The sequence below is a fragment of the Benincasa hispida genome, chromosome 10, assembly GCF_009727055.1.
Source record: "Benincasa hispida cultivar B227 chromosome 10, ASM972705v1, whole genome shotgun sequence".
Classification (NCBI taxonomy): Eukaryota; Viridiplantae; Streptophyta; class Magnoliopsida; order Cucurbitales; family Cucurbitaceae; genus Benincasa; species Benincasa hispida.
Genome location: NC_052358.1, coordinates 41,622,508 through 41,648,786, shown reverse-complemented (window position 1 = coordinate 41,648,786; position 26,279 = coordinate 41,622,508). Strand labels below are relative to the sequence as shown.

Here is a 26,279-nt window from a genome sequence, read left to right as displayed (position 1 = left end):
AATCCTAAAGCTTAATGAATGTGTTTCTAGTTTTTTATGGCCGCTAAGAATCCAATTGAATCTAGGAGCACATAGGTAGTTAAGGCACGATCTTTCGAGCCTTAATTATTAATTAAGACACTTGATTGGTTTCGAATTATTGATTGTCGGTCTTTGTAGAGATTAGTTAATTCACATCAATTGGGTAGTCATACGTGCATAATTTGATGAAATGATTCGTTGGCAAAAATCGATGATTTAAATTACCTTGTATGGCTACTTGATCTTAAAACTAGATGAACCAATTATTGTTCCATTTATTCCTTGCAATTTATCTTTCTTGCTTTTTTCAAATTCCAACCAAAAGCCAAAATCTCGTTTCTACTATTTTTCCAAAGTCAAATTTAATTTAAAAGAAATTAATATTTCACTTTTCTGTGGTTCGACCCCGGACTTATCACTGTTGCTATGTTTCAGTAGAAATATGAGTAGTTCGGTGTATACAAATTTTCTTTTGATCAAGTTTGAGACTTATTAACGACATAAGTCCCAGGCCTATCAATAACTAGTACTCACTCAAAATATAATTTAAAAAATAAGTATATTAATTGTTTATTAATGCTCATTCAAGATTTATTTCAAATATAATATATAATATCAACGTAATATCCATTCTTTATGATTATTTTTCTAAAAGAAAAAACCACATACACAAAAAAAAAAGGAAAAAAAACAAAAACAAGTTGAGTACTAAGAGAATTAAAAATTTTGGCTTCCGTTACCATCGATCCGACCTTAGCTCAGTTGGTAGAGCGGAGGACTGTAGTATGTCAGAAATCCTTAGGTCGCTGGTTCGAATCCGGCAGGTCGGAATTTTTTTGGTTTTTTCTCTTTCGTTCTCTCTTTCTTTCTTTTAGGTATAGGAAGAGATTCTTTTCCATATATTTGAATGAAGTTTCTTACATTACTTGGTTTTAGTTTTTAAAAATTGTGTGAATTTTACATCTAAAAAATAATAAAGAAAATGATCAAAAAAGATTATTTTAAGTACAAACAATATATATATATATATTTTATAGTATATATCAAGGAAAAAAACCTTTTTATCATTAAATTTTAGATCTAGTTTCTACGTAGTCCATATATTTTAAAATGCTACCTTTTTAGTGTTTAAGAGGGTGTTTTAAACAAGGGGTGAAATTGTGAATTCCATAAAGTTATGAAGTTTAAAGAGTTATGAACTCTTAGAATCCACAATGACTATCCGGGAACTCTTAGAAATTAGTTAACTCTTAGAATTCATATCACTTGAACGTGGGGGCCAAACGCTCCTCGGGAATTGAGAAGTAAAATTGACGACTCCCTACTTCTCAATTCCCGAGGAGCGTTTGACCCCCACGTTCAAGTGAGTCTTCAATTATAATAGTTGATGTTTTCAATTATTATAATCTACAATTAACTATGTTGTTTCCTAGTCACCCTATCTTTCTCTCCTTATTAAAGTATCTACTATTTCTTGACTATACTAAAATAATATGCACCTCAAACATTAGATACTATTATAACTCATTTACTATAATAACCTCAAACTATAATAATCAACCTATTACCCAACCATCACCTAAGTTTTGAGTTTAATTTCAATTTAGTCCCTAAATTTTAAAGATTCCAAATTTACCTTTGAGATTTGAATTTTGTTTCATCATGTTGGGTTGTTGCTTAACAAAAAAGGGATAATTACAATTATAGCAATGAGAACCAAAGTATTAGTTGATATAACAAAATGCATATATATATATATATATATTACAAATATGACAAAATTTAGATAAGTTGATAGAAGTTTATCACTAATACGAGTCTATTAGTAATAAAGTCTATCAGAAATAGATTTTACTATATCTACACTTCTTAAAAATTGTTGATATATATTTAGGGTCGTTTGATTGGACAATTTTTTGGATGAGAATTGAAAGAGAACTCCTACTTGAGAATAAGCTATTTCAAGGCATCATCTTTTCTTAGAAACAAGAGAATTTTTTTACATTCCAAAACTGTGAATTTTCTATTTTCCTCAAATTTTTTTCTTTTTTTCTTTATTGTATATACAATTTTATTTTGGATATAATTAATTAATATTATTTTAACAAAATTAATATAAATATTTATTTTAATAAATTAATAATAATCTATTAAAATATTTGCTTAACTTATTTTTACAATAAAAATTTATTAAGTGAATACAGTTTCTTATTTACATAAATGATTAATTAATTAACTTGTTTCTATTATATCTTAAAAAACTCCACGATACGTAATAATTAAATAACAAAATATCACTAATGTAAATATAATATAAATAATAGACAAATTAACTTGTTTAAAAATAAAATATTTATTTACAAACTTAAATTTGTTTGCATTATTTTTTCAGATATATCTATCAAAATCGTCCATCAAAATTTTTATAAAATTATGAGTCCACATTTTCTTCGACGTCTACGAGTGTGTTTGAATTGCATTTTTAAGTATTTAATTTAAAAATTAAGTTATTTGGAAAAAAAGTTAAAACGTTCGACAACCATTCAGAATAGTTTTTAAAGTATATTCTCAGTAATTTTTATGAAAAGTATTTACATAATAATGAATTTTTTGATAGTCAATCGAAACCGACCCTATATTTTAAACATTGCAATTAATCCACCAAAGCGATTCGACCCGACTCGAGCTGAATCGGGCCGGATCACTTCTTCTTTTCACATCCTCCCTTTTCCATCTTGAAGTGAAGTATGAGAAGAACAACATTCTGGGTTGCTGGGTCACTTCGTCTCTCTCTCTAGTTTCATCTCGTATTCATCGACTCACTCACACTCAATCACCCACCGTCAACTACTCAGCCACTAGCTCTCGGCTCCTTCACTGTGTTGATACTGTGCTATCGAGTGGTTTTGGTTCGTCGACTCCTTCCGTCATTCCTCATCGTGTTTTTGTTTGCTGTCATTGAGGTAATTTCACCTACAAGAGGCTCTAAACTGGTTTATTCAATTGACCCAATAATTGGTTTTCTGTTCTTGTGATGGGAAATGTTTGCTGGCTTTAAGCTCAGTTTCTTATTGTTACGGTCACTGCCTCTTGTTTTTTATTGGTGGCTTTCTTGTTCTTACAGTCACCGACTGTTGTTTGTTCTTGTTCGTGTGATTGGAAATTTGTTTTTCATGGTTGTATTGAACTGATTGTGAACTCTAAATGGTGTTATGTAAGCTTGTGAAAATAAGAATGAAAAACGGAGACAATGCTGTCAAAGGGGAATTCTATCTGTTACCAAACGCGGGTCATGGATATGTTTTAGACAATGCTTCTAAATGGTGCTATGTGGGTTAAGTTAGCTTGTCAAAAACAAAACATCTTCTCTAGAAGGGTTATATCAATCGTTGTCAAGAGAGTGAGATTCTAAGCTAAAGATTACAGGAGAGAATGCTGTGAGAGGGGAATAATTTATGCAACAGACTTTAGGGAGTAAACATGAAAAAACTCATATTCTGGTTTTCAAAATTTTAGCTCCTTAACAAAAGAAGCGTTAAAGAAGCAGCAGATGTGACTATAAAACCTCTCTTCTCTTTTGTGCACATCTCTCTCACATAGGAAGTGGCTGAAAAATAGGAGCCATTATCAAAATTTACCATAATCAGAACCATTCTAGTATTAATAATTGGCTGAAGATGTTTCATGCCAGATTTAGGGACGATTAAAGATTTTGGTAAATCCAGTACCCAATGGCCAATGATGGCTAGCTGTTGTAGTTGTGGGTACACCATTTTCTTTTCTCTTTCTTATTGATTAGATATTTAGAAGATGAAGAACCCTTCTTCCTCCTCCATGGACTGATTGAGATTAAATTTGGCTGAATATGGTGTATAATTTTAAGATAGTTCTGTTTTCATGCTTTTGTTTTCTATCCAAGTAGTCTCTTCACTTAAATTCATCAAAATTATTTTAATAAATAACAAATTTACCTGGTCAAGACACTTGAGTTGAATAATTGGTACAATAGCTTTTTATGATGTTAAAAAGAACTTCCAAAACTGGAGAAATGCCCATCGATAGGTTAAGAATATACGATTCGCAAAAATTGAATTTTATTATGTGCAGTGCAAAGAATTTAAACATATAAATTAGCAAACCCCATAGCAAAGGTTGGTGATCAAGAAGTTCCATGGCTTAGGTTGGTGACCTCCATTGAACTTTGGAGTGGTGCTTGCCTAAGGTCTGTCTATTGTGGCAGATCATATGTCATAAATAATTTGTGGCAGTGGGGGAATGGACTTGTGCGACCCCTTCCCATTACTAGATTAATTTTTAAATAAACTCTGTTTTATGTTTTGATATTTATGTTTTTGATTTGTCATTCTACTTAAGTATTGTTGTTTGTATTTAGAACTAATATCTTCTTCTTTGAATAATGCTACTTTGTCATCGACAGGACAATTCATACAAATTTCTTATTGACCTATCAAATATTAGAAAAATCCCATAGTTGGACTTTTTCGTGCACGAGTAATTTCGATGCTTAGACTCCGACTGAGCCCATTTCACATACCCTTTGCTTTCTCTTCCACATTCAGTTCACTTCCAGATCCTCACTACCTTAACAATTGTCTTCACTTTTTTTTTTCAAAACAAAATCTAACGTTCCAATCTCTTCTTCAATTTCATTCCACCATTATCACCACTGGAAACTCGAACAATGTCTTCTTTGCCACAAAGCTCATGGCCTTTTATGCCTCTCATAGGCAACCTGTGTTCTCCACACAATTGTTTCGCTTGATTCATTCTAAGGACAAATTTCTTTGGAATTCCATCATCCAATCCCACTTCTCCAATGGTGATTACCAACGGGCATTTGATTTCTACCTCCAGATGCGAGCCTCGAGTAGCCTGCCAAACCAGTTTACAGTTCCCATGGTAGTTTCCACTTGCGCAGAATTGATGATGCTCAACCATGGCATGAACATTCATGGGTTGGCTTTAAAACTTGGGCTCTTTGTTGATAATTCTGCTATAGGTTCTTCTTTCATATATATGTATTCCAAATGTGGTCACGTAGAAAGTGCATCTCTCATGTTCAATGAAATTACTGTTAAAGATGTGGTTGCTTGGACTGCCCTTATAGTTGGGTATGTTCAAAATAACGAGAGTGATAGAGGTTTGAAATGTTTGTTTGAGATGCATAGGATTGGAGGGACACCAAATCACAAAACAATAGGAAGTGGGTTTCAAGCTTGTGTTGATTTGGATGCTTTATTAGAGGGTAAATGCTTACATGGTTTGGCTTTAAAAGGTGGATTTCTCTGTTTTGAAGTTATTAAATCTACTATTCTCTCTCTGTATTCAAGGTGTGGGTCACCTGAAGAAGCTTATCGTTGCTTTCATAAAGTAGACCAAAAAGACCTCATCTCTTGGACATCAATTATTGCAGTTCACTCTAAATTTGGGTTAATGAGCAAATGTCTACATTTATTTTGGGAGATGCAGGCCGGTGAAATAATCCCAGATGAAATTGTGATCAGTTGTATGCTTATGGGATTTGGTAATTCTGATAGAATCTTTGAAGGAAAAGCCTTCCATGCTTGGATTTTGAAACAGTGTTGTGCAATGAGTGGAATAACCCAAAATGCATTACTCTCCATGTATTGTAAGTTTGGACTCTTAGGTACGGCAAATAAGATCTTCCATAGTTTTCATAAAAGCAGTGAAGATTGGAATACAATGATATTAGGATATAGCAATATGGGGCAGAGTGAAAAGTGCATTGACCTTTTAAGGGAGATGCATGTCTTAGGCAGAGAACCTGATTTTAATAGTTTAGTTTCAGTCATTTCTTCATGTTTGCAAGTTGGAGCTATCAATATTGGTCGGTCCGTTCACTGCTATGCTATTAAAAACTCAATAATTGAAAATGTATCAATAGCTAACTCGCTCATGGACATGTACGGAAAAAGTGGCAATTTAACTGCCACATGGAGGATATTTCATAGGACACAACAAAGGGATATTATCTCATGGAATACGTTGATTTCGTCCTACAAGCAAAGTGGGAATCTTGCTGAAGCAATTATTTTATTTGATAAAATGGTTAAAGAAAAGGTCTACCCCAATGAAGTTACTTGTGTAATAGTTCTTTCGGCATGTGCTCATTTTGCATCCTTAGATAAAGGCAAAAAGATCCACCAGTATATAAAGGAAAATGGATTTGAGACCAATATCACTGTTAGAACTGCATTGATTGATATGTATGCAAAATGTGGGGAGCTCGAGACATCAAGAAAATTGTTCAATGCAATGGAAGAAAGAGATGCTATTTTGTGGAATGTCATGATATCAAATTATGGGATGCATGGACGTGTAGAATCTGCAATGGAGATCTTCCAACTAATGGAAGAGTCAAATATTAAACCGAATGCACAAACCTTTCTTTCTCTTCTCTCAGCTTGTAATCATACAGGGCATGTTGTTGAAGGAAGGCATCTCTTTGATAGAATGCAGAAATATGGTGTCAAGCCTAGTCTGAAGCACTATGCTTCTATGGTTGATCTTCTTGGCAGATCGGGTAGTCTTGAAGCAGCTGAAGCTTTGGTTTTATCAATGCCCATCACTCCTGATGGCACTGTTTGGGGCTCCTTGTTAAGTGCATGTAAAATTCACAATGAATTTGAAATGGGGGTAAGGATTGCCAGATATGCAATAGAGTCTGATCCAAAAAATGATGGGTATTATATAATATTGTCTGACCTGTATGGTTGCTTGGGAAGGTGGGAGGAGGTGGAAAAAGTGCGTGATATGATGAAGAAAAGAGGGGTGGAGAAGAGAGCTGGCTGGAGTGCCCTATGAATGAAGTAGTGGCTTTCAGTATTGCTTGAAAACATTTCATACCTTGAATTATACAACTTCATAGAAATCTCAAGAATTATTTCAAGGGCAAAATATGACGATCAAAATGAGAAAGAGTTGGATCCACACTCGTCTGGAACTCTTTGCCTTCGATAATGTTTCCTCATACACTGAAAAAATAGTTGGCTTTCAGGTACATTTTTTTAATGGATCATATTACATTACTTTGTGCATACCTTTGCCCATGAAGCCATTAAATTAGAAGAGAATACTGAACGTTTCATTTCAAGAAGTTTTACACATGTTTTGATATTAACTTCAATTCTTTACTTTAGTTGGAAGAATTTAACAGGGAACTAACCAAAAAGTAGGTTCCCTTTGCATGTAGCTGGTAACATCGTTTGGAACTCAATTCAAGCATTCACAAGAAACCATGTGGGTATGTGTTGCATAATTTAGGAAACTGCAATTTGACAATAAATTATCAAGGTATTCTTATTGTGTTCATTGTGCACAGCTATTAGAAGTGGAAAGAGATGTGATGCAGATTCCTATGTGAACTGAATCAGTCTGCCACTCAGATGGTTAAGAAAAGGTAAGCTGTTTGTAAATAATTTCACTTTTGATTGAAAAAAAAATAAATTAGCAACAAGCATGATGGTTCATTCTGGTAACAACTGAAGTTAACCTGTCAAGATTCCCTGTTTTGTGTATTTTAGACGTTATTCTATATTGTAAAGTGGTAACAACTGAAGTTAACCTTTCTAAGTGATCACATATGGAATACATGTACACCAAAGAATAACCAACAAGACAGCGGGCCTAAATTTCAGAAGCAACTCATGGATGTTCATGCATGCCATGGTTGAGCATCATTGGTTTTGGCAGACTCATCAAGACTCGCATCTGGAGATAGAAATCAAATGCCTTGGCACTCGAAAAAGTGCTATTCTTATGCTTTTAATTAGCTACATTCAGTGTTTTAAATGTATGCTTTTATGTCTTTCTTTGTTGTAGGAACCGAGCATATGGATGGAAATTGAAGACTTGAAAGTATTAATCAAGAAGAGAGGGCTTAAAGACTCAATTTTGGGTCCTAAGTATGAAAAGATAAAGAGTAGGAGTCAAAGAGCCAGAAAAGAAAGCTTTGCTTGAAAGAGCATTGCTCGGTGCTCTAAACTTAAAACCAAACAGGGGGGAAAGCGTTGCATGGCTAGCAGAGAGCATATCACAACGCTTCGGAAGATGAAAGGATGCCATTGTCACTTGACGCTACAGAGCATTGGGTAGCATCGCAACGCTACTTATAGTGTGGCCATGCTATTGCAATGTGTAGCTATTTAATTTTCGTTTGTTCAGGTTTTTGGAGGTCATTCAGCTGGGGTTTTAGAGTTCAAGAGAGAGGAGACTATTTCTCAGAGAGATGGAAGCTGGGGATCGTGATGGAGGACAAAGGGTTTGAGGACGAAAGTCAAGAGCTAGAGAAGCGATTGACGGATGTGTGGTTGATACCTTCTTTAAGCGCAAGTATACAATGATGTCAAGTAATATAAAACAGAAGGGAATGGTTCACAAGGTTTCCATAACGACTTGAATGCAAATGGTGATTAGACAGATGACTGAGAGGTTATCGATAAAAATGTTGGATTAATTGAACAGATCGAGTAAGTTCAAATTGATGTAACATGAAACCTACTAGTCCGAAAGCATTGTGGAGAGCAACGAAAGTTCATAGAGACCACCTAATTGATACTAACGAGTAAATCTTCTTGTGTTTCAGGATCCCTATTTGCTTTGTTAGAATAAAAAGAAACTTGTATGAAATGAAAGACTTTCAAGGGGTAAATAAGGGCTTCCTTGTAGTTGAGACCATATGTTTCAGTCAAGTCTTTAGTTACTGGCTGTTCCGATTTGTTGTGTGTAAAAACAATAAAGAAAAGTGAAATGAGAAATTAAATGATGAGAAGGGGATTCAAAATAATGTTTTTGCCCACCTGAAATTGCACCTTCAATTTTACCCAACTAGGTATAAAGCAAATCCTTGTGTGCCACTCTCCATGCACCTGCAATTGACAACTCTTTCAAGTGCAGTGTGGTGGATCTCATGCGCTCAGGATGTATCTACAACTTATTTCAACGGATGGTAACTAAAATTAAATAACTAATTGTAACTAATAATTTATACACTAATTTAATTCATTTTTATTAGTAGAATTATACTAAATTAATATAATTAAGGTTATTTATTAAAAATATTAAGGTTAAATCATAAAAAATGCCTTTGAACTTTACATTTTGTGTAAAAAATATTCCTGAAGTTTCAAAAGTTTCAAAAATACCTTTAAAACTTTTAAAAAGAATTCAGACAATATCCTTGCCGTTAGGTTTGGATGGAAACTTTGTTTAAAAAATATCCCTGAACGTTTCAAAAATACCTTTAACTTAATAAAAGTTAAAACATACCTTCACTAATAGTATTGAACAAAAATCGTTACTTTTTCGTGACAAAAATGACTTTAAAAATAAAAAAATTAAAAAAAAAGTCTACTGATCAATTTGTTTGAAGCTTTCTTAAGTTTGGAAAAATCAATTTAAAATAAATTATATAGATATTCTATGGTTGAAGGAGAAATTGTGGACCAATCATAAATTACCATGTCATTCACTAAATCAATGACGAAACTCCAAATAATTGAATTTGAGACTAATTAGAAGTTGACATGTGTCCCCAAACAAGCCATATGTCCGGATGACGTCCTTCATATGTGTTCATCCTTCCTATGCGTTCATCCTTGATATGCGTCCATCCAACTCAATATGCGTTCAACTAGGATGATGACCAACACCCCTTTCAACGCATATTACTAACCTTGGATATCCAACGCATAGCATATCACCATCGCATAGCATATCACCAACGCATAGCAACCCTTGGGTCAACTTGGTTCTCCACTCAACACCATCGCATCTGTATAACCAACGCAACCCACCTCATTTACCTTATTACTGCAAGCCTTAGCAACGCAAGGGCAATCACTATGCGTCCACTTTAGCTCGTTACATCGCATAGCTTATACCCTTATCAAGGCTGCCGCATCCACCATATCCATCGCATCCATCGCTGCATGCCATCGCATACTACCAACGCATTCCTTCGGCCGCATGCGTCCATCACATTCCTTCGGCCGCATGCCTCCAACGCATTTCTTCGGCTGCATGCCTCCATCGCATACTACCAACGCGTTCCTTCGGCCGCATGCCTCCAACGCATTCCTTCGGCTGCATGCCTCCATCGCATACTACCAACGCGTTCCTTCGGCTGCATACGCACACACCATCGGCCGCATACCGTAGGCCGCATCACCGCACGCCCTCAGCCGCACATTCTCGTGTAGCAAGGCTGCCGCAGACCACCAACGTATAGCACTGTCGCATGACATCAACGCATAGCACCGCCGCATGTCATCAACGCCTAGCTTCGTCGCATGACATCAATGTATAGCACCGCATGCATGTCATCTACGCATAGTACGGTCGCATGACATCAACGCATAGTAGCACGCGCATGTCATCAACGCATCCCTTCGGCCGCAAACCATTGGCCGTATACTCTCGCGTCCAACTCATCCATCGCGTCCGCCTCCATTTCCGTATGCCTCTATCGAAGCATGCCTCGCACCGCATCATTGCATGCCCTCGCACCACTGCAACCTACCAACGCATCTTCTTTGGCCGCATGGACGCATACCATCATGTCCAACGCATCCATCGCAGCCATCGCACCCCATGCGTTGATCTAACCTCCAAAGGCAGTGGCTGCCGCATGCGTTATTTTTGGCCCTACTTCAATCTCTCTCTCCATGCCCAAGTAACCTCTCAAAACTTTATGACCAACACATGACACTACATCAACGCATAGTCCAACACTTAGTCATTTTCTCCTTAGCTTCCAATGCATGACAACTCTTGGCAATGCCTCTTGCCAATATTTTGGCCAATCATGCATTCAACCTTACAAACGCATTGTTGACTTCTCAACTTATGCGTTAATGTCTCCTAACTCTTAACGCATGGGTTCTTTTGACCTTACACTTAGCCAAATTTCATCAATTAAAACTTAACTCAAAACTACTCAAGAAAAATCTATTCAGCACTTGGAAATTTCCTTCACTTCAACATAGGATTTAACTTTCACTTAGTTAATTCCTTTAACACCTGCTTAAGTAGGAATAATGGAAATCCGAGTTTCACACTATCACTGATAGACTTTCATTTGCTATTTATATAAACAAACTTGATAATTGGCTTGTTGGTGTTAAGTCACTTATGAATTGAGTACTTTCAAGTCTTGGGTACGGAACTCAGCCTCATAATTCTTGAGAAAAAATTGAAGAAAAAATTCAATTAAAGGAAAGAAAAATTTTAAAAATAAGAGAAAGAGAAGAAGCAAAAACTGAAAAAAGGAAAGAAAATTAAATAGAAAAAAAGGAAGCAAAAACTAGACAAATGAAAGAAAAGCTAAAAAAAGAAAAAGAAAAAGAAAGGGAAGAAGCAAAAAATCGAAGAAAGAAAAGAAAATATAATAATAAAGAAAGATAAGGGAAGAAGCAAAAATCAGAGAAAAGGAAGAAAATAAAAATAAAAAAAAGGAATAAGCAAGAACCGAAGAAAGAAAATAAAAATAAGAAAAGGAATAAGAAAATTTTGAAAAAAGAAAAGAAAATTAAAAAAAAAAAGAAAAAAAGAAAGGCAAAAAAAAAAAAAAAAAGGAAAGGAAAGAAAATAAAAAATAAAGGAAAGAAAAAGAAAGAGAAAAAGAAGGAAATGAAAGAAAATAAAAAATAAAAGAAAGAATAAAATAAAAAAGGGAAGAAACAAAAACTGAAAAAGAAAAGAAAATGAAAAAATGAAAAGAGTAGGGAAGAAGCAAAAATCGGAGAAGAGAGAAAATAAAAAGACTAAAAAAAAGTGTACAACAAGATAAGACAAGGGAGGACGATATTCTAAATTTTATCTTAAATTCTAGTACTAAATTCATAGTTTGGTTTGCACATCAAATGGAGTTTAAATCAAAAGCAAATAACTTATATTTTGACTTCAACTTCATATTTTTCGAGATTCATCCACCCCACATATATGAATAAATCTCGAAAGAGGGGATTTGTTGAAGGAGAAATTTTGGATCAATCACAAATTGTCATGTCATTTATTAAATTAATGACGAAACTTCAAATAATTGAACTTGGGACTAATTAGAAGTTGACATGTGTCCCCAAATTGAAGTTGAAGACATAAATTGACAAAGTCTGATGATGTCACATGTTTTCATCACAAAAGTTGGATTGAGTGAAATTAATTTGGCTCAATTTGATATTATGATTTGGGCTAAAGCCCAGTTGAGCCCAAAAATGAGCTTAATTTGGCCCAAAGCCGAAGTACGTCAAAGTCCAACTAATTGGACCTAAGGGCCAGGCCCATGCACCAATTAAGTCCAAACCTATGAAGCCCACCAGATAACTCAATACATACAGGAGCTCTCTTCATGTGTGAGGGTCAACAATTCTACATTTTAGAGAGTCCAGAGAGAATTCTCTCAACAATCAGAAGACTTCTAGACTCTTGAAGCTGCACACTTCTTGAAGACACAAGCCTCTTGAAGATTCGAAGACTCTTTCAAATCTTCAACCTCAAGAAAATCAGACACTTCGCTTCTTCAAATCAAGCGTACAAATTCAATTGAGAAAGAATCATAAAATCGAGTACTAGAGATTGAACCACATTGCATCATATCAATATTAACATCAACATCAACACAAGTTTCACTCAACGAAATAAGTTTCTCCAAAAACCTTGTGTGAACACTAAATTTTTTCCATATAGGTACTTAATTTTTCAATTCTTAGATTACACCAATGTTCTCACAACCAAAATAAAAACAAAAAATTTAAGTTTAAACATAAAATACTACAAAATTTCACAAAACTTCAAAATCAAAATCTCCTTTTGAAACATACCAAAACGATAAATAATCAAATAAAAAAGTATTTGACTATTTATCATACATAGAGGTACTCTCATATTTCTCTTAATTTTACAATTTAAGAGAAATATGGGAGTAGCTATACGAAAAACAATGAGGATATCTATATAACTTATTTTAAAATTGGTTCTTTTTTAACTTAAAAAATTTCAAACAAATTGATCAGCAAGAACATTTTTAATATTTTTTAATTTGTAAAGTCATTTTGTCACGAGGAATTAATGGTTTTTGTTCAAATATTAACGGTGAAGGTATTTTTGAACTTTTATTAAGTTAAAGAGTATTTTTGAAACAAAACTTTAACTGTTTCCATTCAAAACTAACGACAAGGGTATTATTTGAACTTGTTTTTGAAAGTTCTAAGTGTATTTTTGAAACTTTTTGAAACTTCATAGACATTTTTGACACAGTGTTCAAAGGCATTTTTTATAATTTAACCAAATATTAATTAGTTAATATTAGTATTAGTTTGAATAAAAGAACTTTTCTTTATTATTAGTTAAATTAACTTAGTAATAGTATGAGTATTCATTTTTTTAATAGTAATTATAATTAACTATCTAATTAAAATGTTTTTTTTTGTATTATTAATTAATTAATATTTTTGTTAATTAATAAGGTTGTCACAATTAATTTCATAAAATAAATCTAAACATATATTCTTCCAATCTTGATAAGATTCTCATGCACAATCAAGTATGACAAAATCTTATTCCAACAATCTTATTTTCTTAGAAAAATCAATAATCTTATTCTCTTTGAAAAATCAATAATCTTATTCTTAGATATATTATATAGACATTCATTGTTTTACCTATAAAACATTAAATCAAATGACTTCTAATGGAATTAATTTTAATTTATAGTTGTTGACTAAGTAAATGATAGGAAGATAAGATAGGAGTTGACTTTGTTAGCCAATAGAAGGATGTTGAGTGAAGTAGTCTTTAAAATTTAGTATTAGTTAATTGAGTTGTAAGATAAGAGCATTATGAGCTTTTCATTGGAAAATATAAACTCTTCTATTATTATTTTTTTGCCTAAGTTTTCTTAGTACACTTTTCTTTTATTTTTTTTTAAAGACTTATGTTTCATAAAATAACATTTAAGAAGAGAAATACAATTTTTTTTGCCCAAATTTTTTTAATACACTTTTCTTTTCTTGTTTTCTTCCTTTTTTAGGACTTTTCTATTATCTTCATAAAATTATATTTAACAAGAGCAATCAAAATACTTATAAAGAGTATCATAGAAACAAATATTATTGCTACAAATTCGAGGTTTAGAAATGAAAAAACTTTACTCATTCTAAAGATTGTGACATTCATGAAAACACCACAAAGAATTGAAAATATCATAAATTAAAATATCGCTATCAAAATGAAAGCATGATACATAAATGTTTGGAGTTATGTAAGTCAAGGGGTGACATGATTTCAGTTGTAAAATTTGATAAATTAATTATCACTTTAAAATATGAGGCATTGGCTTGAGAATGTTTGTGACCCGAATGTGGTTTGAGTACTTGGGGTTGTTTTCAAACTATTAAATTTTGTATCTATGGTGATCTTTGTGAATGCGTTTCTATTCCATAATACATCCACGTACTCAGATAAGGGATGCAGAGGAAATATTAGGATCATTAGGTGCATAGTTCTGATTTAGAATCTTTGTCCAAGTTCTAGACTTGAAGCATTACATTAATTATTAGTGTGTCCAGGCCGTAAGGGATGTAAGGGAATGTTCAGGGCATTAAGTGCCAAATTCGAATTTCAAATTCTAATTCAAATCTTTGACTTGAGACATTATTGATGTTCCAAATTATTCTGTATGAATGTACGATAGAGTTTTGTTCTACTATGTATCTTGAGATTACTCAATATATGGTACGATAGAAATTTTCTTTGCTATATATATCTTGAGATTGCTCAATGCATAACATGACAAAGATTACTTAGTTATACTTATTGAAGAAATTGAATGGGAAGATTATTGTACAAAACATGAGAATAAAAAAGCATAAATTTCAAAACTAAAAAATTAAAAACAAAATTATTATCGCACCAGCCTACACTTTTCACACTCTAAAACAATATTTAGATAACTAACAAAACAAAGTAGACATGTAGCTTAACCATGGCCGACATGACCTTATTGTTCAACGACCCATGTCAAGGCTTACAGTAATGGAAGCTTCATTTGAGCTCATCGATGTTTGAGGAGCAGGATATACAGGAACAGGCATTTTATTTGGAAGATTTGGCATCATTGTTTCAAAGTTAAGAACTTGAATTACTTGTTTTATAGAAGGTCTAAGATTAGGGTCTGGATAAGCACTCCATAATCCAACAAGCATCAAACATTCCACTTGTTTTTTGTCACAATCAGATTGCAATTTCTCATCCATGCCATCAGTGAATTGTCCACTTCCATAAAGATCCCAAACCCACTCCACCAAACCCTTATGAGATTCAATTTCCATTGAAGTTCTTGATATTCTTCCAGTAGCAATCTCCAAAGCAACAACCCCAAAACTAAACACATCAGATTCTTTACTAGCCCTGCCTGTGCTTATGTATTCAGGAGCTAAATAGCCCAAAGTTCCTACCAACCCAGTTGTTTGTGCTCCCAACTCATGGTCCATTAATCTAGCTAACCCAAAATCTCCAAGCTTGACATTGAAGTTTGAATCTAACATGACATTACTAGATTTAATATCTCTATGAACCACACATTGTTCCCATTCTTCATGAAGATACAGTAAAGCAGAGGCTAAACCTAAAGCAATCTTATATCTCACAGCCCAAGGAAGAGGGGCTCTCTTACCAAAGAGATGAGAATCAAGACTTCCATTAGGCATGAATTCATAAACCAACAAGAACTCACCTTTATCATGACACCAACCAATGAGTTGCACCAAGTTTCGATGACGAAGCCGACTAATGATCTTCACTTCAGTTATATACTCTTTTCTCCCTTGTCTTGAACCCCTTGAGATTTTCTTCACAGCTACTGTCAAATCTATGTCTGGTATGTATCCCCTATACACTGCACCAAATCCTCCTTGACCAAGCTTCCTTTCATTGGAGAAGTTGTTGGTAGCCATGGCAAGAAGCTTATGAGAAAACCTTCTAGGTCCAGCTCCTCTTTCCAAATCATCATTAATGGATGTCAAGTTTACCTCCTCAGCCTTTTCTTCTTCTGATTTTCTTTTCTTTTGTTTCAATCTCCAAAATACTACGAAGGCTACAATTGCCATGAGAATTGAAACTCCAATTGAAACAGTCACACCCACAATTACATCAACTTTTTTCCCGTTCTTTTCAGTACTAGCTGGTTGTTTCATTTCTAAACTGGAGTTGAACTCCCAAGAAAATAGCAAATGTCTCTCTAAATATGCCCCTGTTGCAGCTGAAAATCCTACTGTTGCCCATTGAGGAAGAATCTTCATTAGATCAATCTGGTAACTCAAAGTTGTATTTTCAAGAGAAGTTGCTGTCTTTTCATAATTCCATGAAACACTCAAGTATTTAGTGGTTGAAGCATAGGAAATAAACACATCAACAGTGTCCAAACTATGTAAGCTGACATTCCATTTTGTGAAATTAGAGGAAGAAACAGAGTTAATGTTGATACCCACATGTTCAAATTTAGGATCCCATTCATTAGAGTAAGAATCAAACTCAACATGAACAATTTGGTTTATGGATGATTCAGTGTAGGTCTTATTGAAAAGGCCAAGATACCCACCAGCTGAATTTGGAGGGATATGAAACTCAGCTGGAGCCAAGAAAAAAGCAACCCCATTGCCATAGTGTAAAGCATTTTGAGTATCAATGGTGAAGGAGAAATGGGTTGTGAAATCAGTGAGTTTTCCGGTTTCAGAGTCCCAAATTGGGATGGCATCTTTGTAAATAGCTTGACCAACAAGACAGGAATATGCAGGATCACTAAATAGAACTGCTCCATTAGTAGGAACAGCATCTCCTTGGTAAAGTAAACGGTTTTCGTTCGGTTCAATTTGATCAATTTTGAAAGAAACTGAATTGACTAAGAGAGGAAGATAGGGAAAAAGAAGGAGGAGGAGAAAGAGGTGAGTTAGCATTGAAAATGTATACAGAAAAGTTTCCTTGTGGCTGAGGAGGAAAAATAATGAGTAATGGGATGTTTGGGATGTAACTCCCTAATTAATATAGAAATTGTTGTTGATTTTTTTTTAAATTTTTTTAAAAGGTTTGGATGATTATAGAATTTTGTAAAAGATAATTGAAGTTTGTAGAACTTTTGGTGTTATTGAGTAAAATAGTTTAATACTCCCTTCTTGTTTACTCAACCATTTGACCAAGCCTTTTCTTTAGTTGTTCAATTATTTAATCGCCATATTAGAACTTAAAGATGGTTAGTCAAACTTTTTTTTTTTTTTTTTGTTTTTTTTTTACGATATGTGGACTTGGAAATCGAGGTTGATAGTTTAAGTTTTATGTAGAGTTATGCTCATTTTGGGTAGTGGTTGGACAACTTAAGAATACTGGAGTAGATATGTGAAGAAGTTTGACTCAAATACCATCACATTTTTTGTTTGTAACTAACTTGTATAACAATCAGCTAGTATAATCTTATAAATACCATTGATTTCGAATTCAAAAACAGAGAGTTATCATCATTTCTTAGTTTTCTTGCAAACAACAAATCTGTAAGCAATCTTCATTAAGTAAAGAATTCAGATCTTCCCGTGGACGTAGGCAATCTTGCTGAATCACATAAAACACCGTGTCTCTTTCTTCTTCCCTTATCTTTCTTGTTTTCATCAAGTAATACTTCACTGCAATCGTGCGACAATCATTTGCATTACAAATCGCATCGAGTAATCAAGTTATCGAGTCAATCGTGTATCGATTCATCGCTATCGAGTAGGTCCGAGTACATCGTTTTCACGTTCGAGTTGCACCGAGTATCGTTCAAGAACCGTCAAGGACGATCGAGTATTAACTCTATTGTCATCGAGTTGCATCAATGATTTAACAGAGATCAGTCAGACGAAGAAGAAAATTCTAATCGAGGATCGAGTAGCAAGCAGTCGAGCGTCGAGTTTCGAGTATCAAGGATTTGGCAGAATCGATTTAAGCCATTTCTTCATCTCTTCAACGGTGATCTTGAGTATTTGGGACTTGTGAAGGGTCTTCAGCCCAACAATTATTGGTATCAAAGTGCTTAAAGGTCAGCAAGGTCATCTTTCTTGGAGCTTTAAGACTTTCAAGAAATCAAGACTCGATACTCGTTCGATTCAGAAATGGTCGTTGCAAGGTATGAGATCGAGAAGTTTGATGGGAAGGGCGACTTTGGCCTATGGAAGGCCAAAATCAAAGCCATTCGTGGACAATAAAGAGCACACAAGGCTCTTTTGGACCCATCAACACTGCCAACCACCATACCAGTACAAGAAAAAGAAGAAATGGAGCTCACAGCATATGGGACTCTGGTTCTGAATCTTAGTGAAAGTATTGTGAGGCAAGTAATTGATCAAGACATAGCCTACAGGATGTGGGTCAAGCTAGAAGGACTTTTTGTCACAAAGGATCTCTCAAACAAGATGTATCTGAGGGAAAAGTTCTTCACGTTCAAGTTGATTCTGCCAAGCCTCTTTCAGAAAATTTGGATGAATTCAAGAGCATAGTCTCAGAGTTCAAGAGCTTTGGTGAGAAAATTGGTAACGAGAATGAGGCTTTTGTGTTATTAAACTCTCTACCCAAAGCCTATAAAGAGGTGAAGAATGCTCTGAAGTATGGCAGAGAATCAGTGACAACTGATACCATCATCTCAACATTAAGAACAAGAGTGGTAGAGCTTTAGTCAGTCAAAAAGGAGCAGCCTAATGCAGAGGGGTTGTTTTCCAAGGGGAAGAATAAGCAGAACCAGTCTAAGGGGAACAAAAACCAGTCAGGCGAAGAGCACAAGCCTAAGACCAAGTTGAGATGCAATTACTGCAAGAAGAAAGATCACCTAATGAGAGATTGCTACAGCCTGAAAAGAAAAAAATCAAGAAAAAGAGAAGGATCAGAAGGGAAACAACTAGGAGTGTATGTGGTTGAAGGTTCCTATTTTTACTCTGATGCCTTAGCCTCTACCAGAAATTAGACCAACCAAATCAGTCCTCTTGGGAAGCATGATTGGGTGCTAGACTCCGAATGCACCTATCATATGACACCTTTCAGACCTTGGTTTAATACTTACAAGGAAATAGATAGAGAATCAGTGTACATGGGCAACAATGAAGCCTATAAGATAAAGGGGGTTGGTTCAGTGTCCTTGAAGCTAAAGGGTAGCTCAATCAAGCTTCTAAGAAATGTTAGACATGTACTTTTGCTCAAGAGAAACTTGATATCTCTAGGTATGTTGGACTCCATTGGGTGTGAATGTAGAGGAAAAGGTAGAGTTCTTGAAGTTATCAAGGATTCCAAAGTTGTGATGGTTAGTGAGAAGGTCAATGACTTTTACATTGTGAGAGGAGTAGAAATGATGACACGTGCCTACACAGCTTTAACATCAAACTTGACAAATGCTAACTTGTGGCATAAAAGACCCTCCCAAATTAGTGGGAAAGGGATGCAAGCTCTGTCCAAGTAAGGAATCTTGCCCAAAGGTATCAGTGAGCATTTTTCCTTTTGTGAGCATTGCATTTTAGGTAAAGAAACCAGGCAAAACTTTACAAAATCACAGCACACCACCAAAGAAGCATTGAACTATGTCCATTCTGACCTATGGGACCATCTCCTACACCAAGCCTTAGTGGCTCAAGGTATTTTCTAACCTTTATAGATGATTTTTCAAGGAAAAGCTGGATATACTTTCTTAAAACTAAGGACCAAGTATTTGGAAAATTTAAAGAATGGAAAGCCATGATAGAAAATCAAACATCTAAATGATTAAAATACTTTAGAATCAATAATGGGCTTGAATTTTGTAGTGAACACTTTGATAAATTTTATAGTGAGAATGGTATAATTAGGCATAGGACAGTGAGGTATACACCTCAACAAAATGGGGTTGCTGAGAGGTTAAATAGAACCATAATGGAAACGGTTAGGTGTTTGCTCTCTGATTGTTGGGGTTTGTGCCCTAAAGTCTCATGTCCTATAGTTTGTAAACAACTTTGTAAAAACACTTGTGATGTATAATATACATGATATTTACCTCACTTCTTGACTTTGCACATTTAGATATTTTTTATTTGACTACAAATCAATAAACGTAATATCCTTGGTTGTCTTTATGTAACTTAAGCATGTATGTAGTAACATACAAGTGGATCATGTCTTAAGTGACAACCAAAATAGTCTGTAATATATGGATATAGGAGAAAAACTTTATCCTGGTAACACTACGGACGCGACCCGCTTTATGGAATTGTTACAAGTGTTGTGACTGTCACAGATGGTCTGATCCTGATCATTCGTGTAGTGGACATGCGAGCGGGGGCATCCTATACAAAGAGTTTGTATAAGACTTGACCTCGAAGTGTTAATGTCTCTTCATATAACTTCATTCATGACTGAGACTTCACTTCACTAGAATGACCATAGGTAACATGACCTCAATCTTGAGTGAGTTAGGAACTCTTGCCATTGAGGGCGGTCCTTTGATTTACATGGGTGCGAGTGGCCAGAGCGCCGACTCAAACCTACCATTTTGGGGATTCGTCTGATTTGGGAGATGAAAACTCAGCTTCACAAGATAGAGTTCATTCCTTCCTCAAAGAAGGGGCAAGTAGATAGATTGCCCTCTTAAGGGCTGATCCTGGGGCTTGAACGATGTGGAGCTACACACCTTTTCATGGCCCGAGAGGTGTTCACACATAGTAGGACTATGTTGTATTGTTCATTAGAGGGATCAGTGGTACTTAAGGAGGAAGATGTAATTATAGGGGTAAAACGGTAAATTGATCTGCTGTAATTACGAGTATTTGTGAAGGGTCATCGTACTGATGATTGGTTATATCCAATGGACATAGAAATATATCTATGGCAAGAAGAGTTCGACTATCGGTCTTTAGTGGAATGCCTGGTAGTTAACGGATAGTGGATATCGTGACTAAAGAGTTTAGTTAGCTATTCACGTACCATTGAAGCTTCGAGCCTTAGGTCCATAAGGTCCCCTTGATAGCTTGGATACAAGTTGAGAGTCAGTTTGAAATGTTCAAATTGACAAGAGGGAGTTCGATTATACATGATATAATTGAACTAGTTAATTATATATGATATAATTAACTTTATGTATGATGACATTAATTTGGAAGAAATTAGATATAAATATGATTTATATCTAGTGGAGGAAAAATACTATAATTAATATATGATATTAATTTATATGTGATGAATATGATGTGATCACATTCATTGGACGGTTAAAAGGGAAATGGGACGACGTCTCTTCTGTTTTAATAACAGATGAGTGAGTTGAAAGATCACTTTGAAATGCATAAATAGCTCACGGTATGTTAAGCATGAGATGCACGGACATTGTGTTAAAAAGTGTGTCATCGCTTAGAAAACCAGTGCCTATACGATAATGCCTGCACGATCGCTTACCTATATGATAGTGCTAAGTGATCGCTTACCGATTACACCCTGCGCGCTATTTACTAAACGATCATTTACCTTTTCCTAAGCGATCGTTTAGCTCTCGATATTTACTAAATGATTGTATATACGATCACTTAGTTATTCCTACATGATCATTTAGACGATTGCTTAACTTTTTCTACACGATCGTTGACGATCGCTTACCTTTTTCCTACACGATCGTTTACTTCACCTAAACGATCAAGCATCTTGTCTATACGATAGACAAGCTCATCTCCCACTAACTTGATCGTTGTATACGATCTCTCTTTCTCCTCCCCTCTACCAAATCCAAACAAAGCCCACACTTTGGAATCTCACTCGTGTGGAGACTGTTCGAGGTAGACGATTGGGTTTTAGATTCGTTGTGAAGAATAAGTCTTCAACTGGTATGATCTCTCAATTTCTTTAGCATTATTAATGCATTTTAGCACGTTTGAATGTATATGTGGTAATTATGTCACAATGAATTGGAAAGATCCGCTTCCGCTCGTAGGTTCTCTTGAATAAGAGTTCCTTCACTGATGCTATCTTAGGGGAATTTTTTGGGCAAAAGCTGCATTCTATACTGTGTATACCTTAAATAGGTGCCCTCACACATATTTAGATTTGCTTACACCTGAGGAAAAGTGGATTAAACGTCCTTCTAACCTATGTAACCTCAAGGTATTTGGATGTGTAGGGTTTGTACACCAAAATAAGGGAAAGTTAAAGGTCAAAGCAGTTAAGTGTATGTTTGTAGGCTTTACATAGGGTGTCAAGGGGTTCAAAATGTGACATCCTATTGAGAGGAGATTCCTAGTGAGTAGAGACATCACCTTTAGGGAAGAGGAGATGTTTATGCAAAAGAAGAAAAAGGTAGAGGATGAAGAAGAGTCATCCAATACTAGTTTTGAGGTGAAGTTACCATTCGAGTAGCCAAATGAGTCTAGCCAACCTAGTAACACAGGAGAAACAGAGGAAAATGTAGAGGAACATGAGGAGACAGCATATGATCAACATGATTTAAGCCAATATGTCTTAGTTAGGGATAGACAAAGAAGAACTATCACACCTCCAGCTAGATATATTGAAAAAATTATATGAATCTAGTTTTAAATGATATAATAGCTTCTACTAGCCAAGAACCAACTATCTTTGAGGAAGCAACAAATTGTGCTAATGCAAGGGATTGGATGGAGGCAATAAATGAGGAGATGCATTCACTAAAGGTGAATGACACTTGGTCCTTGGTTCATCTACCAAAAGGGCATAAATTTGTTACTTCTAAATGAATTTTAAAATTTAAAGAAGGAGTATCCTGTGATCAAAAGCCTAGGTTTAAAGCTAGATTGGTTGCTAAGGGGTTCACTGATAACGGGCAGAAATGCACGTTATCATAGTGCTAAGTTCTTAAACAATGTTGGATTGCATTGATGAAATATGTTAAATTGCGTCCATTAAGCATAATTCTATAATATTGCAGTCGCATGTGTCCAACGCATTAGAACAGTTGATCTTTATATTTTTGTGCAGAATATGCGTTAACACAATGCAAAGATTGCGATCATAGGAATTCATTGGTCGAGAGCAACTTCACCGCAAGGCTTTGCGTTGATCGTGCTCGCAAACATTTGCCCGAGAAGGATCGCCACAACTTGGTCAGTGAAACATGGTGGGCGCATCCGGGTGAAAGGATAATTAAGAGCGATGGGACAGAAAGCTGATGACAGTCGAATCCAAATTAAGTCGATAGCCGATAACGGTCACAAAGTACATTCAGCTTTATCAGTGACAATTATCCCGTACATCAGTCAGGAATTTAAGCTGTCCCATCTGTACAACCAAGAGAGAGAAGCCACCTTTAACCTTGGATGCTCTATAAATATCAAGTGCATTTTTCAGAAAAGGGGTTCACGACTTTTACAATCTTTTGTTCCACAAGTTCACGCCTCTGCCCATAGTTTTCTTTCATTTTAAGGTGGACGCGAGGAAGAAAGTCGTATCGGTAGATCGTTCCAGTAAGCTTGGGAGAGCGCCGGAAGCTCCAAAGACAGAGAGAGGGCTGACGCCTGTGGAAGCAGGAACATCTTTAGATTAGAATAGAGATTCAGTGTAAAAAGCCTCGGTCAGCAAGGAATTGCTACCAGGCTCTCTACCTTTACTTTCCATTGTCATTTTGTACTCAACTCATTTATAAGAATGGAATTTCTTTCTCTATATATACTTTGTTATTCATGCATGAGTAGCTAAATTAGCTGAATGGGTTGAGAAGCAATTAGCTAGCATAACGAGGGAATCTTCATTATTTGCGATTATCTTGTTTATGAATGCTTCATTCGTCTATTAGAGATACTCGGGAGGGTAGTCTAAGGACAGGATCTAGAATTGGGAAGGTCAAGTCAGAATCTAGGTTTGGAAGAACTAGACTAGAACGCATAAATGAGAGATAGACGCTTAGGAATGAGCACTATTTGTTATTAACGCATCGCATGCATCTTAGCGATAAGATATGATTGTATGCGGTCACCTTGCTTTCATGCATTTTGCATCAACGCATAGGACAAGAGTAGAGACTTAGGGATAAGCTCTATGGACACTTTGCATTCAACACATGCGTCCTAGACTTAGGAGCATCGCATTTACATTGGAAAATGACTTACTGTGCATGGTTGTAACAAGATCGCATAGTCTGACGCATTCCCGAGTAATGCTAGCTAAAGATCTTCTCAATCCGTTCATCGCATACTCATTGCATCTATCAACGCAACTGTCTTTCTCAAATCCGTCGCCTTTATTTATTTCTTTATCATCAAGGCAACAACATACCTAACACTGTATTTATTTACTTGGTTATCACAAAGTTTTCATAAAAATTACTAACGCATTCTATTTTCACAAGTCTCTGTGTTCGACCCTGGACTTACCAGGTAACTCAGAGGAATTTAAACTTGGATTTCACTGGGGAAACTTGAGTACACAATGTAATTCCATCAACGCATAACATCCATATTTCCACCACATAATTACGAGCATCAATCACTCAAAGGGAAGGAATAGACTGTTCTGAGATTTTCTCTCCTGTTGTAAAGCAAACTTCAATAAGATTTCTTGTATCCTTAGTTGCTTAAAATAATTTAGAATTATATCAACTAGATGTCAAAACTGCTTTTCTTCATGGACATCTAGAGGAGACAATTTATATGATGCAACCTAAAGGCTTTGAAGTTAAAGGAAAAGAAAATCTCTTTTGCTTACTCAATAAGTCTATATATGGGTTAAAACAGTCACCTAGATGTTGGTATAAGAGATTTGATGACTATATTTCTAGCATTGGGTTCAAGAGAAGCTCATTTGACATATGTGCTTATGTAAACACAGGTTCTTACAAGGACAAAGTTTACCTACTCATATATGTAGATGACATGTTGCTGGTAGGTAGGTCTAAAGAAGATTTAGCCCATGTTATAAACCTCTTAAAAAGAGAGTTTGATATGAAAGACTTAGAAGAAGCAAGCAAGGTCCTAGGAATAGAGATCCATAGGAACAAAGAGGAGTCTATACTAAGCATCAACCAGTCTAACTATTGTGAGAAAATCCTTAAAAGGTTCAACATGATTGATGCCAAACTTGTGAGTTTACCCATTGCTCAACACTTTAAGCTTTCCTCAGCTAACTCTCCTAAGGATTATGACCAAGAACACCAGAAACAGATGGTTGTTATACCCTATATGTTGGGGTTGATACCCTAAATCTTGTAGGGTCCTGTAGTTTATAAACACATGTATGAACAAATATTTGTGATGTAATAATATGAGATATTTTATTCACTACTATTGATGCGTTATTTTATGCGGTGAAATTAATGAAAGGAATTGCGGTGATGGAAATACGTTGTGCAACCAGTTTTCTCAGCAGAATCCAAGTATAAATCCTACTGAGTTTCCTGGTAAGTCCAGGGTCGAACTTAGGGATTAAGGAAGATAATATGCGGTGATAATTTTTAAGAAGACTTTGTAGTAACAAGTAAATCAATGATTGGTTGGTTTGTTGTTTGCGGTATAAAAAGTATGCGGCGGATTTATGAAAAAGATTGATTATGTGGCAGATACACTGAGTATGTAGAGGAACGGGTTGAGAAGGTCTTTAGCTAGCATTTCCTGAGGATGCGTTCAAACTATGCGATCATGCTACACTCATGTGACAACTAATCATTTTCTAATGTAAATGCGGTGCTCTTAATTCTAGAATGCATGCGATGAATGCAAAATGTCCATAGAGCTTATTCTTAAGTCTCTACCTTTTGCCTATGCGATGATACAAGATGCATACAAGGACACAGTGACCGCCTACAATCATAACCTATCTTTAGGATGCATGCAATGCGTTAATAGCAAACAGTGCTTATTCTTAAGCTTCTATCTCTTGATTATGCATTCTAATCTGACTCTCCCGAGCCTAGATTCTAACCTGACTTTTTCAAGCTTAGATTCTATCCTTAGACTACCCTCTCGAGTATCTCTAATGGACGAATAACACATACATAATACAAGATAATCACATAGAATGATGATCCCCATTATGCTAGCTAAGTGCTTCTCAACCCATTCGACAGATTTAGCTACTCATGCATAATAAACAGAGAGTGAACAAATATAAAGAAGTAAATTCCATTTCTATTGATAAGTTCAAAGTACAAAATGACAATGGAAGATAAGGATAGAGAGCCTGGTAGCAATTCTTTACTTTCCAAGACTTTTACACTATTAACTCTA

At 35.3% G+C, this 26,279-nt stretch overlaps 2 protein-coding genes and 2 non-coding genes across 10 annotated transcripts; 3 read left to right on the top strand and 1 right to left on the bottom strand.

The window, feature by feature from the left end:
- The first annotated feature begins 768 nt into the window (after positions 1–768).
- TRNAY-GUA lies at positions 769–851 on the top strand. The gene is given in 2 exon segments: positions 769–805; positions 816–851. It is a non-coding gene; the product is annotated as a tRNA-Tyr (tRNA).
- Positions 852–2,744: 1,893 nt separating this feature from the next.
- LOC120088228 (pentatricopeptide repeat-containing protein At4g39952, mitochondrial) lies at positions 2,745–8,848 on the top strand. Of its 7 annotated transcripts, none has more exons than XM_039045382.1 (5): positions 2,745–2,984; positions 4,460–7,060; positions 7,256–7,302; positions 7,385–7,462; positions 7,885–8,848. In XM_039045382.1, exon 2 carries the CDS (start codon positions 4,543–4,545, stop codon positions 6,865–6,867), a length of 2,325 nt encoding a protein of 774 aa, XP_038901310.1. In that variant the 5' UTR covers positions 2,745–2,984; positions 4,460–4,542; the 3' UTR covers positions 6,868–7,060; positions 7,256–7,302; positions 7,385–7,462; positions 7,885–8,848. The 7 variants fall into 7 exon arrangements, with proteins under 7 accessions (XP_038901310.1, XP_038901308.1, XP_038901311.1 ...); XM_039045380.1 differs by having other exon boundaries at positions 7,256–7,306; XM_039045383.1 differs by having other exon boundaries at positions 7,239–7,302.
- LOC120089558 lies at positions 4,157–4,317 on the top strand. Its single transcript, XR_005485234.1, has one exon. It is a non-coding gene; the product is annotated as a U1 spliceosomal RNA (small nuclear RNA).
- A 6,217-nt stretch (positions 8,849–15,065) lies between the features above and the next one.
- LOC120089089 (L-type lectin-domain containing receptor kinase IX.1-like) lies at positions 15,066–17,918 on the bottom strand. The gene is made up of 2 exons (XM_039046514.1): positions 17,832–17,918; positions 15,066–17,090 (listed from the first exon to the last, which is right to left on the bottom strand). The coding sequence occupies exons 1-2, from the start codon at positions 17,916–17,918 to the stop codon at positions 15,066–15,068; spliced, it is 2,112 nt and encodes a 703-aa protein (XP_038902442.1).
- Positions 17,919–26,279: the final 8,361 nt, after the last annotated feature.

What these genes read in the sequence shown, in the direction of transcription:
- LOC120089089 (XM_039046514.1), bottom strand. Translation starts at nt 17,918, where the DNA reads ATGCAACTCGATGACAATAGAGTTAATACTCGATCGTCCTTGACGGTT. An exon ending in AACTCGAACGTGAAAACGAT is followed by an intron (nt 17,091 to 17,831) that starts GTACTCGGACCT and finishes TATATTAATTAG; the next exon opens with GGAGTTACATCCCAAACATC.
- LOC120088228 (XM_039045382.1), top strand. Translation starts at nt 4,543, where the DNA reads ATGCTTAGACTCCGACTGAGCCCATTTCACATACCCTTTGCTTTCTCT.